Below are 13,454 nucleotides of genomic sequence, written 5' to 3' on the forward strand. Positions count from 1 at the left end.
ATAAGAACAAATGCACAAGAAAATACCAAAAACAATACAAGGTGGATCAGTCTTAGCCTACTTCATGGCGAAAAGATATCAAGTGTATATAATATGCAAGCAAAAGCAGGCTCCTTGCCACTGCGTTGGGCTACTATGCTGGCTGACCATTCTTGCTGTAAAACCCAAAAGCTTTTGGATGATGTCATGTAAAAAACTGCTATTATCTTTAGGAAGGAGTAAAAAGTTATGAAAGATTATGGAAACTGATTCATTCTAACACTAGTATGCATCCAAATCATGCAATCGAAAAATGTAGCACTTGAAAAGTTTGTTGTTAAAAATTAAGGTCTCATAAATTGAAGGGAAAACATGTGGATTCAAGTTTTTTTATTACTTCCATGATTAAGGATGGTGTGTAGTCAGTGGAAGACAGCTGGATGAGCCTTGTTAGGTTCACAAAAATTATGCTGGTTTCATTCTTGTAAAACATCCACCCATTGAGGGTATGCTCCAGCTATGGCTTTAATAATGTTAAAAATGGTGTCTTAATAGGCTCATAAGAATGACACATGGAATCACTTTTCTATAAAAGTAGCATTTCCACATCGTTTACTCTTAACTCCATTCATGTCAATTATTTTTTGTTGTAGAATTACATTTACGCTATAGTCTTTCTATTGTTGTGTTGTACATTACATTCTTGCCAATCATACTGTCTTTTGGAGTTCTATAATTGCACACTCATCCACTTCCAACCTCAATGCTTAGGAAGGGAACTGGTATTATTAGTGCTGCTGGTGGAAGCGGATGGGGTGGAGGTGGCGGTGGACGAATCTCTCTAGAGTGTTACAGCATACAAGATGTTAAGATCACAGCTCATGGTTTGTACTACTTGGATGGATTAAATTCAAAGGAAATCTTTCCATGATATATAATTAATAAGCATATTTGGTATAACAATCTTTATCTTTCAATTTTCAACTCTCACTTCTGTTTAGACTAGGGTTATTGTTGAACTACTTTTATGTGGGATTTACTGAAGGTGAGCTGCTGGTTGATATTTAACCTCCTAATGGGTTCTACAACTCAGCATGTTTCTCCCAAGAACTCCTCTAGCTGTATGGGTTGATATACTGACTGTAACTTTTAGCTTGTATGGATGTCTAGTTTGGTTAAATTATGCCTATCTCATGTTTTTTATGCCTATTTCTTCATCTGTTATTGTGCATTCTCTAACTAATAAGCTGCAAAGTTACCTAACTTTTTCTTTGTTTTCCTTAATTCTAATAACAAAAATCAGATTGAATGTTAAATTTTATTAGTGAAAATGATACTTGAGACAAAATTCTGATGCCACTCAATCTGAAATCAAATTTTGATGCTTTTTATGGACATTGTTTAGCAATTTTTTAAAATCCAATATTTTTTATTCTTGATACATATTCTTATATGTTATATTCTCATCAGGAAAGCCACTTTTACTATCCTTTTCTCTTCGAGCTCTTTCCAGGGTCTCTTTTTTTGTGTTAGTGCTTAGTAGTGCTTGACAAAGTCTTTGGCTTGTTGTCCACTTTGAAAAATATATTCACATTATTTAACTTTGCCTTATTTTCTCATATTATCCTCATCTAGTAGTATTATCCTTTTGAGTTTGTTTAAAGAGTATATCTTTTTATGCTGCTTAGTTACTCCAAGAATATTATGTCTTTTCTTAAGTGCAAAGGTTTGTCGTTTTTATGCCTCTTTGCATGTTGATGTGTCTCAATAAAAAATTGTTTGGGATGGTACTGTTCTTACTTGCTTCTGATATATGGGAGATAGGTTAGGCATAGAGCCCTTGTAAAGGATTTGTTTTCTTCCGATTGTAAGAGTTAAAAAATTGCATAGTTCTTGATTTGTTGCTTTGCTTAAATTGTTTCAGTCATAATCTTTTTCTTTTTGTTGCATAATTATTTTACTGTTTCATCTCTTGCAATTACTTCTTTTTTCAGGTGGTTTCAGTAATGGCTGTCCTGAAAATGCTGGTGCAGCTGGCACAGTTTTTGATAAGGCGCTAGAAAGTCTTAGGGTCAGCAATGACAACTTCACAACAAAAACTGAAACTCCTCTTCTTGATTTTCCTGTGTCTACACTTTGGTCCAATGTTTTTGTGGAGTCCAAGGCAAAAGCTTTAGTTCCGTTACTTTGGACAAGAGTGCAGGTTCTCTCCTTTTATCCTACTTCTATTCTTTTGCTAATTTGTTGAGTGTCTTATGCTTCTCTGTTATTAATCTTGCTTTGTTGGCTTGGACTTAGATCAAAACGTTTTTACTTGAATATATTTAGTTGCCTTATTATCGTCTAGTTGTTCATGATGAACTAGTAACATTTGATACACTATCAGCATCACTGTCACATGCCTTTGTCTAGGTTTATGTCATATCTAGTAATCATGCACTCGTGCTAATCCCTAGCTGTTGTTACCATATAATTTCTAAATTATATAGTATTGCTTCTAGTTTTTAAATGAGTCTTGAGTTCTTTTTCTCTCAGTCTTTAACGTCTTTGTTATTAGATTATGTTTTGTAACCAAATCCCTTTTGGTATGTCACAGTAGCAGGGAGCAAGCATTTTAACTTTTGAGGTTGTTGTAAATTGTCTACTGAGAATCTTGAGCATCCCAGGAGTTTTACCCCAGCAGCACTTTTTTGGTTTTTTATTTTGTACTAGAGTTTAATTTTTCTTACTGCTGCGAGGTAAACATCAGATAGCTATCACTTAGCTCGTTACTTGCTTTTGTCCAAGTTTATGCCATATATAGAAAACGTTGTTACACTGTCCATGCATGGATGATTACCCACCACACTTTCATGGTGTTAACTGAGCTCGATTGACTAATACATGTTTGACTTTGATATTGAAATACTTGCAAGTAGACACAACAATATTGACCTTGTTGGCACTTTCGATAAAAGCAACAAACTAATCACCTCGGCCTTAAGCCAATTAGCAAACAAGATATGCGGAGGCAAGGGAATCTAACATTAAATACTTTTGTTGCCCCACCCAATATTCACTTTTTTTTTTATTAATGTCCATTGATTCATGAGGACACCAATGATGAATCTCTTGATTGCAAATCATGCAACTTTGCATACTTTGATTCAATAACTAAGATACTACTGCCCCTACTTGTATAATGAATGATCTACAGAGCTGAAGAAATTCATGTTAAATGTTAATGGAGGTGCACATCTACCTCATTTCAACTCCAAAATCATGGGCCATTGTTTCAGGTCAACACAAGGATCCTTTAGTGTCACTCCATTTTCAGATTACCACTACTAATGGTTGTTGATTAACCATTATTGACCCCCACCACAGGCTCTATCATCTGTGACTTAGATTGCCAAGTTGTAGATGCTTCACTGGCTAAATGTTGCTTGCCCCAACCCCTCACGACCTCTCCTCAGAGATAATCTATAGTGTCACCGTTTCCATGATTGGTTGTTACTCAGAAAACACTAACATAGGATCATATGGATCGATATCTGATCCCTTCTGGTTAAGGTATAATCTAAATCATTATTAATATATTGATATTGACTTACTCCCAAATCAATCCGATTTGGAATGTAAAAGATATCTCCATTGGAATAAGACTTTTTGGATAGAGCCTAAAAATAAAACCACAAGGGTTTAGGCCCAAAATGGACAATATCATATCATTGTTGAGATGTTTGGATTCCATCGATATTAACAATTGATATTAACAATTGTATTAGAGTTATGGTTATAAACACTATCTTCCTTCGTATGAGGGGAGAATTGTTTGGTTACAATCAAAGTCCCACATTAAAAACATATGGAAAAGATAATGAGTTTATAAGATGGAAGATATTTCCATTGGAATGAGACCTTTTGAGTAGAGTCCAAAAATAAAACCACAAGGACTTAGGCTCAAAGTGGACAATATTATATCATTGTGGAGATACGTGGATTCCATCAGTACTAAATAATTTACTTTGATAACGATATGCTGACAAGGTACACTAATATTGATCCTATTGGTACTTTTTATAAAAACAACCATCAATCTTTTTGGCCATCACCAATTAACAAACAAGGCACAATAGTAAGCGAATGAAACACTAGGATACCCTCTAGATATTGTTCCACCCAATCTCTGTGGTTTCCAATTATTTTCACTGATTCCCAAGGACACTAATGACGGATCTATGGTTTGCAAATTATGCACCTTTTCACTCTTATTCAGTGAATAGGATACTATTGAGCCTACTTCTTTTATGGTGATTTCCAGAGTTGAAAAAAACATGATAAAATGTTTTTGGATGTGTGTTTCTTCCTCACTCTAATTTCAAATCATGGGTAATTTCAAGTCAACACAAGGATTGTTGAGTATCACAATTAGATTCAGACCACTGCTATTGGCTACTGCTCATTAACCAATGTTGGACCAATCACCATCTACCATCTATGTGACTTAGATTGCCAGCTTGTAAGTATTTAATTTGCTCATTGTTGCTTGCCACTTCTGGGAGTTTGTCTTCATTACCGCCTTCTCAATGATCAGCCACTCATGAAAAAGAGTCAGTTGGATCATTTAAATCGCAATATGATGCATCACGTCAATGCATAGTCTAAATCATTATTTCTTTATGGATATTGACTCAATCAAATTGATCTGATTGGATATACTACTACTACTATTTTAACACTCCAAGCACCTCTCCTACATATTGGTACTCACATGTGTAAAACTACATATTTTTCAGCGCTCTCACCTTACATGCACATTTTACACATGCAAAGTACATAAAAGTATGCTTTGCTTCACACAATGTAATCATATCGACACCACTTCATGATTCTTATTGTTAATTGGAATATCTCAAAGAAAATCTTATTATTCTTTTTACATAAGAAGAGGTCTATTTATATACAAATTAAGATTCTTTCGAAGGAAAGAATCCAATTAAGGAAACTATGATTAGACTAATTGACAACTACCTAATTGAGAATATATATTAACTAATATATACAGATAATACTTCCTCTCAAGTTGAAGCATAAATATTAATCAAGCCCAACTTGTTGCAAAGATAATCAATCTGAACCCCATTTAATGCTTTGTGAAGATGCCCCTAGTTGCTCTCTAGTCTTCACATATCCTGTAGTGATCAAGCCTTATTGAATTTTTTCACGAACGAAATGACAATCTATTTCAATGTGCTTAGTTCGCTTATGAAACACGCGATTTGATGCACTGTGAATAATGGCTTGATTATCACACCACAATTTTGCTGGTACTGAAATTTTAAGCCCTACTTCAGTTAACAGTTGATATATCCATATTATCTCACATGCAGACTGTGCCATAGCCTATATTCTGATTCTGCGCTAGATCGTGACACAATATTCTACTTTTTACTCTTCTATGAGACTAAATTTCTTCCAACAAAAATACAATAACCTGAAGTAGACCTTCTATCCATTTTAGAACCTGCCCAATCTGCATCTGAAAAACCTTCAATATGGGTGTGCTCATGATTTTTATATACGATACCCCGTCTGGGTGCCCCCTTCAAATAACACAAAATTGCTTTAACGCTGCCCAATGATTAACGGTTGGAGATGACATAAACTGACTAACAACATTAACTGAATATGCAATATCTAGATGAGTTATAGTAAGATAATTCAACTTCCTAACTAATCTTTGATATCTCTCAGGGTTTTCAAATAGTTCTCCATCTTCTGTGAGATGCATGTTTTGAGTTATTGGAGTACTACAAGACTTTGCCCTTAACTTTCCCGTCTCATTCAATAGGTCGAGAACATATTTTCTCTGAGATAGAAATATACTTTTTTTGCTCCTTATAATTTCAATGCCTAAGAAATACTTTAGCACCCCTAAGTCTTTTGTATGAAACTAAGTAAGAATGAAAGATTTCAGAGTTGAAATTCCCATAGTATCACTTCTAGTAATAATACTATCATCCACATACACAACTAACAGAAAGATACCAGCTCTTGACTACTTGTAGAACACCGAATGATCAGACTTGCTTTTCATCATGCCAAATTTCTCAACAACTTGACTAAACTTTCCAAATCAAGCACGAGGGCTCTGTTTCAAACCATACAAAGATTTTTGAAGACGACAAACTCGCCCTATCTCCCCTTGAAGCAACAAAACCAGGAGGTTGCTCTATATACACTGCCTCTTGAATATCACCATGAAGGAAAGCATTCTTGATATCAAGTTGATGTAAAGGCCAATGATGAGTAGCAGCCAGGGAAATAAATGATTGAACAGACGTCAACTTTGCAACATGAGAAAAAGTATCAAAATAATCCTCACCATAGGTCTGAGCATAGCCCTTAGTAACAAGACGGACTTTTAGTTTAGCAACTGACTCATCCGGATTGACTTTAACTGTGAACACCCACTTGCATCCAATAGGACAATAACACTTATAACTTTTTTGAAAATGAGAATAACCAAGGAAGATACACTTTAAAGACTTGGGATCTAACTTAGTGACATGTGGACAAACATCTCGAATAAAACAAGTACTACCAAATATCCTAGGAGTAACAGGAAATAACGACTTATTAGGAAATAAAATTTTGTAAGGGAACTCATCATGAAGAACAAACGATGACATGCGATTTATGAGAAAACAAGCTGTAGAAATCGCATCTGCCCAAAAGGATTTAGGAACATTCATTTAAAATAAAAGGGCCCTTGCAGTCTCAAGAAGATGTCTGTTCTTACGCTCAACCACACCATTTTGGGATGGAGTATCAACACAAGAGGTTTTTGAAGTATACCATTCTGACTCATGTAAGAGTGAAATAGATTAGACGTATATTCCCTAGCATTGTCACTTCGTAAAGTACGGATGAACGTATTGAATTGAGTTTTAATCTCGACACAAAATGCACAAAATAGAGAAAATAACTCAGAACGATTTTTCATTAAATATAACTAGGTTATACGAGAATAATTATCTACAAAAGTGATAAAATACCTAAAATCAGGTTTAGACAAAATAGGACAAGGAACCCAAATATTAGAGTGAACTAACTCAAAAGGACTAAAAACACGTTTATTTATTCTTGGACTCGAACTAAGACGGTGATGCTTTGCAAACTGACATGACTCACAATTTAATGAAGACACCCTACTATATTGTGGATAAAGCTTCTTAAGCAAAGGAAGAGATGGATGACCTAACCTACAATGAGCCTCGAAAGGAGAAGTTATACTCGAGCAAGCAAGGGATTTTGGGACAGATGGGTCAAGAATGTAGAGGCCTCCAGACTCATGTCCTTTACCAATAATCTTCTTCGTCAAAAGATTCTGAAATAAACAATGATCGGGAAAAAATGAGATGCAACAGTTAAGATTACGAGTTAATTGACTAACAAAGAGCAAATTAAAAGATAAATTAGGTAAATGTAAGATAGAGGATAAAGAAAACAAAGGAGTCGGATTGATAGTGCCAGACCCACGAACACAAGGAGACCCATCAGCTAAAGTAACAATTGGAGTGTTAGATTGGAGTGAAAAAATAGAAAAGAGACTAGAATTACCTATCATATGATCCGTGGCCCCAGAATCAATGACCCCTTTAGAGGATGAGGAAGCAAGACATGTGTTGTGGTTATCTGAATCAGCAATAGCAGTGACAGAGGAAGATGCAGATTTGAGTGAAGATGCAGATTTGAGTGACTCCTGATATTGAGAGAACTTGGCAAATTCATTTGCGGAGATAAGAACTGATTTCTCAGGGATATCATTAGTGGATGCAATATGAGCCAAATGTTTTTGCTGATTTTTATACTGAAGCTTTCTGCACTCGAAGTTTGTATGGCCCGGCTTACGACAATAGTTGCATATAATACCATTAGAATTTGACATTCGAGTTTCAATGTCTTGTGAGCCTCCTCCTTTGTTTTCACTGTAAATAGTTGATTTTTTAGGCACATAATTAGTATTGCGACTCACCAAAGCACCATTAAGTGGAATAGAGGTAGTATTTTCTGTATGGAGAATGCGATTGAATACATCTTGTAAGGAGGAGACCTCAGAACCAGAGAGAATTTGTGATTTGATTGATTCATAATCAGGAGATAAACCAGCAAGAAAGTTCATGATAGTCATTTGCTCTCGTTGGCGTTGTTGAACCTTCACATCAGGGCTAAAGGGCAGCAATATATTAAGCTCCTCATATGTCTTCTTGAATGCCATAAAATAATTAATCAGTGGTTGATCTTGCTTTTCCACACGGTAAAAGGCTTTGCAGACCTCATACATTCGGGGGATATTTCCTTTTCTAGAATTTAGATATTCTAGATAATCCATCAAATTTTTAACAAATTCACAATGATTAATTCATCCAATTACCTCACTATCAATACAATTTCGAATTTGAAGAAATAAGCGAGCATCCTCTCTCAACCATGTTTGTCTTAAATCATCTTGGGTCATCAGTCAAATGCTCATCTTTGTCAATACTTCGTAGGTATAGACGAACCGTTTTACTCCAATCCAAATAGTTTGAACTATTTAACTTGTAATCGGTGATTTTAGATATCAAAAGTACAACCTTTGTCATAATAGAAGACTTTTTATCAGCCATGAGATTTTACTGAAAGAAGACCAGCAAATCACAATCTAGCAAGCCCTAGGAAGCGACAGAGGAAGATCCGGGCAAAGGTTCTCCAAACGAAACTGTAGGCGCCTTCTCTCTTTTTCGGAATCGGCAGAGGCGAAGCAAGTCAGAAATACCGACGGTGGCAGCAAGAGACAACAATCGAGCGCACGAGAAAAAAAGGAGGAAATGCGCTCGATCGGTGAATCGCGTCGAATCCCGAGGTCGCTACTCCAAATCAGGGAGAGGGGAAGGCTGGCTCACTACGTTAGCGAAGAACAAGATATCGAAGGCTGTTGAAGTTACTGTTGATCGAGGAAGAAATTGGGAGAAGACTGGCCTTAGATTACCGAAGGCTGTGGAAGATATCGAAGGCTGTGGAAGCTACTCTTGATCGAGGAAGAAACCGCGAAGAACAAGGTTCGCGATGGGGCAGAAGAGAGGGGACACCTGCGTCAGCAGCGGCTGCTCGCGAGCCGCGATGGGGAGCGGGGAGACGGTGGAGACGACGTCGCCCTTCAGTCGCACCTGCTAGTGTCGGAGAGGACGCCTGCGAGTGTCGAAGTCGCACCTGCGGGTGTCGGAGAGGAGAGGACTCGCGTGCGAACGAAGCGCCGAAACGGGAGAGAAAGAAAGGAAAAGCAAAGGAAAAGACGAAAGGGCGTATAGACCTAATGCCACTCTGATACCATGTTAATTGCAATACTCAAAAGAAAATCTTATTATTCTTTTTACATAAGAAGAGGTCTATTTATATACAAATTAAGATTCTTTCGAAGGAAAGAATCCAATTAAGGAAACTATAATTAGACTAATTGACAACTACCTAATTGAGAATATATATTAACTAATATATACAGATAATACTTATTAACCATCGATTCTAATAAAATAATCGCTATTGATTAATATTACAATAACTTCAAGCCATTACAATGTTACATGGACCAACATTTGTTGATAACCCACCATGCTTTAAGGATACCGAGCTCAATTGAGCTCGCTGACCTGCACATTTCTACTAGATACAACAATATTGATCCCTAGTTTTGATAAAAGCAACACACCAATCTCTTTGAGCATCACCAATCAGCAAACAAGAAACAGATGTAAGTGAATCAAACAATATGATATCCTTGAATAGTTGCTGACCCAAAATATCTACATTTTCTGATTAATGTTACTGAATTAACCCATGATGAACCTCTTGATGGCAAATCATGCATCCCCGATTCAATATTAAGGACACTAGTGATCCTACTTCTATAATGTAGGATCCTACGAGCTAAAGAGAAACACAATTTGTTTGGAGGTGAATATTTGTTCAATCTAACTCCAAAATCACGGGTCTATGATTGCAGATTGACACGAGGATCATTGAGTGTTACAACCACCTCTAGAGCTCTGCTAGCAACCATTGTTTTTTAAGCACTGTGGCCTGAACCACAGACTGAGATCTATATGACTTAGATTGCAAGGTTGAAGGTACTTGCTGTTTGTTACTTCTCGACCTCTATCCAGTACCACTCTACTTTATGATTGGTTTCTTCTCATGATAATTAGTAAGATAGGATCAATATGATTTCTTCAGGGCAAGTGAATTCTCAATCATTATTACTATATCGGTGTTGACTCATATCTCATATTAATATGATTGGATATACAACTTACAACCTCTATTTTCACACTCGAATCACCTTTCTTATTTACTTGGGTTCTCAAATGAGTAAAACTATGTACATTTCATCACCCTATCTGTTACACACATTAAAGCACACAATGCTTCATAATTCACACAACATAGTTGTATTGACATTGTATCTGATCCTTATCGACCATCTACTCTGATACACTATTCTTTGTCAATATAAAAATAGCTCTGATAACCCACCACACTTAGACAACATCAAGTTCAACTCAACTTTCTCGACCAACCTATTTCTGACTTTGATATCAAAATACCCTGAACTTGGTGCCCGCTAAATTTGCTCCACCCAATTTGTGATCCATGAGGACACCCACTACGAATAACTAGTTTGAAAATCATGGGCCTTTGTCAACTCTGATTCAGTGAATAGAATGATAGTGGTCCTACTTCTATGATGAAGGATCCCTATAGTTGAAGAAAATCATGATAAAGTATTATTGGTTACGTGTTCTCTAATCTTACTCTGAATTAATGGAACTATAATGGCAGGTTGATACAATCGTCAAGTGTCACATACATCGTCAGATCACCTTTATTGACCATTGTTAATTAACCAATATTGGCCTCTACCCCTGATTGCCATTTGTGTGACTTAGATTACTAGATTGTAGTTACATGTTGATTGTTGCTTGCCTTGACCCTCATGATTTCTCACGTGAAATTGCCTTTAATTCCACCTTCTCAATGATTCACCACTGCTCATGAAAAATGGGAATAAGAATCATATCGGTTACATTCTTATCACTTCAGTTTAAAGCATAATTTAAATCATTATTACCATATTGACATTGACTCAATTCTCAAATTAATCATTCTACATTCCAGTTCTTGTGTGAGTAAAGTTACAGCCATCAAGATTCCCTCTAATTATTGCTCCAAGGAATATCTGCTATTTCGTGTTAATTATTTATAATGACAACTGGCTATGAATCTCTACCTGGTAAATTATACACCTTTGCATGCTCTGATTCAATTCCTACTTCTATGATGAAGGATCTTTAGAGGTAAAGAAAATCATGATAAACTATTATTCAATGCACATACAGTCTAATCCCAAAATCATGGGTCTATAATTGCAAGTCAACACAAGGATCATTGAGTTTCACTACCACCTTTTGATTATCATTATTGGTCATGGTTAATTAACCAATGTTCACCCAACCACATGACTTAGATTGCTAGGTTTTAGGCACAACTTATTGATTCACCACCTCACCTGAGAGATTGTCTTCAGGACCAACCTCTCCATGATTGGTCACTACTAATGTGAAAGAATAAGATAGGATATTATGGATCTGTTCAACCCAAAGCATATTTTGCTGAATATACAATTTACCTGGAATCATCGCTATTGATTATTATTGATTAACCAATGTTGGCCCTAACCATAGTCTCTGCCATCTATGCGACTCATATTACCAGGTTGTAGATACTGAAGTTGATGATTGCTTCTTGGTTAGACCCCTTATGACCTCTACTAAAAGATTTTCTTGGGTACCACCCTCTCCATGATTTGTCCCTGCTAAGAAAATGAGAAGGGTAGGATGGCAATATAATCCCTTCTATTGTGTCTAGTTTGGTCGAGATTTTATGTCCAATTAGCCAATTAAATTCAACTTTATTGAGTCAGTTAACTCTATTATTGTTTTACTTAAATGCTGGATATAACATTAGGCTTTCTATGAAATCTCAAATTTGTTTACATATGCATCAAGCTAAAAGAGAAAAAAAAACTTTCAGTAGGTAGCTTCCATTATTTCTTGGTCGTGTATTTTTGGTTTTGTGACTTATGAGACCATTGGTGCCTATTTTTAGTTATGTACCAAACTGTACTGGAAATTTAGTGGTCTACCAAATAGTACTGGTTCATCCAGTTACTTAAAATGTATAAAAATAGGACTATTTAGTTGTATCAATTCATATGTCCTGATGCAAATGTTTTGTCAGAGTTGGCAAATACAATAGTTTAACTGGCATACAGGATCCATGGATCTTGGAAGAGGTGTTTTTACCTATAAATCATTTACCAAAGTTTAACCGGCCTACAGGATCCATGGATCTTGGAAGAGATGTTTTTTCCATAATTCATTTGTTGACAGATGATTTGCTTTACAAACTAGTGTTGTGAGGCATACTTTGAATGAAAAGTATTTTTCTCTCTATACTTTCTTTCATAAATTAGAGATTGGATCGGTGAATGAATTTTCCAGTTGTTATTTCCTCAAGAGTATATAGCTATTTTTTTTCATTTGTTGAAAAAGGTAAGAGGCCAAATTAAACTGATAGATGGCGGCAGCATTTGTTTTGGGTTGATGGATTACCCAGTTTCAGAATTCGAGCTTGTTGCGGAGGAGCTTCTCTTAAGTGATTCTGTAATAAAGGTATGTGATTTCATTATAAACCTTTTCAGTAGTAGTAGCATGACTTGAGCTCAATACATATTTATTACTTTCATCATCTTTTTTTGCTACTAATTGACTTCTTTTTGTGCATTTGAACAACCACTATAACCGGAGCTCATCCCACTAATTATTTGGGATAAGTAACAATTATTTTGTCCTGTCACTGAATTCCATGCTAAGCTATATCATCAGTTACATACGAATCTTCTATATTATTCTTGATTTATTTTGATTAGTCCAACTCTATTAGAATTTATTGGTTGCCTTTAAACTACAAACTACTGTCTTAACTTGTTTTCTCTTTTTGTATCTTCTATTGTTTTCACATCCTGATGAGTTTCTATTTTCATCTGGCTTAAGCTTTTTTAATCCTCATAATAACTACAATGTCAATTGATGTACATAAAATGAAATACCACAATTATCTCCATAAATCTCAAACCCCTTTAAGACTGGCAAACAAAAGAATACAGTTGCAAATACTTTCTCAAAATATTGTAAGTTAACAAGGGCATTTTCATCCAATTTACTATCTCTAGTAACTTATCCGTTAAATAACTTTGATCAGAAAATTCATAATAAATCTGCAAAAACGAGGTAATAGAAATTCAGCAAGAACATAATTTTTACTATAACCTCACTGACATAAGACCAGCCTAAAACTGGTAACCACAGTAAAATTAACAATCAATAACTCAA

General features: G+C 35.7%; 1 protein-coding gene across 2 annotated transcripts in view; it reads left to right on the plus strand.

Annotated features, from left to right (window-relative positions):
- Positions 1-13,454, plus strand: part of LOC141814315 (uncharacterized) — a 47,437-nt gene that overhangs the window by 12,315 nt on the left and 21,668 nt on the right. For both annotated transcript variants that reach the window (XM_074702252.1, XM_074702251.1), the window contains exons 4-6: positions 751-863; positions 1,974-2,182; positions 12,615-12,734. In XM_074702252.1, the coding sequence (XP_074558353.1) occupies positions 751-863; positions 1,974-2,182; positions 12,615-12,734 (442 nt within the window). The remainder of the gene's footprint in view (positions 1-750; positions 864-1,973; positions 2,183-12,614; positions 12,735-13,454) is intronic.

This window comes from Curcuma longa, chromosome 21, assembly GCF_044706935.1.
Source record: "Curcuma longa cultivar G26 ecotype Majalengka, Jawa Barat chromosome 21, ITB_CL_G26_1.1, whole genome shotgun sequence".
NCBI lineage: Eukaryota > Viridiplantae > Streptophyta > Magnoliopsida > Zingiberales > Zingiberaceae > Curcuma > Curcuma longa.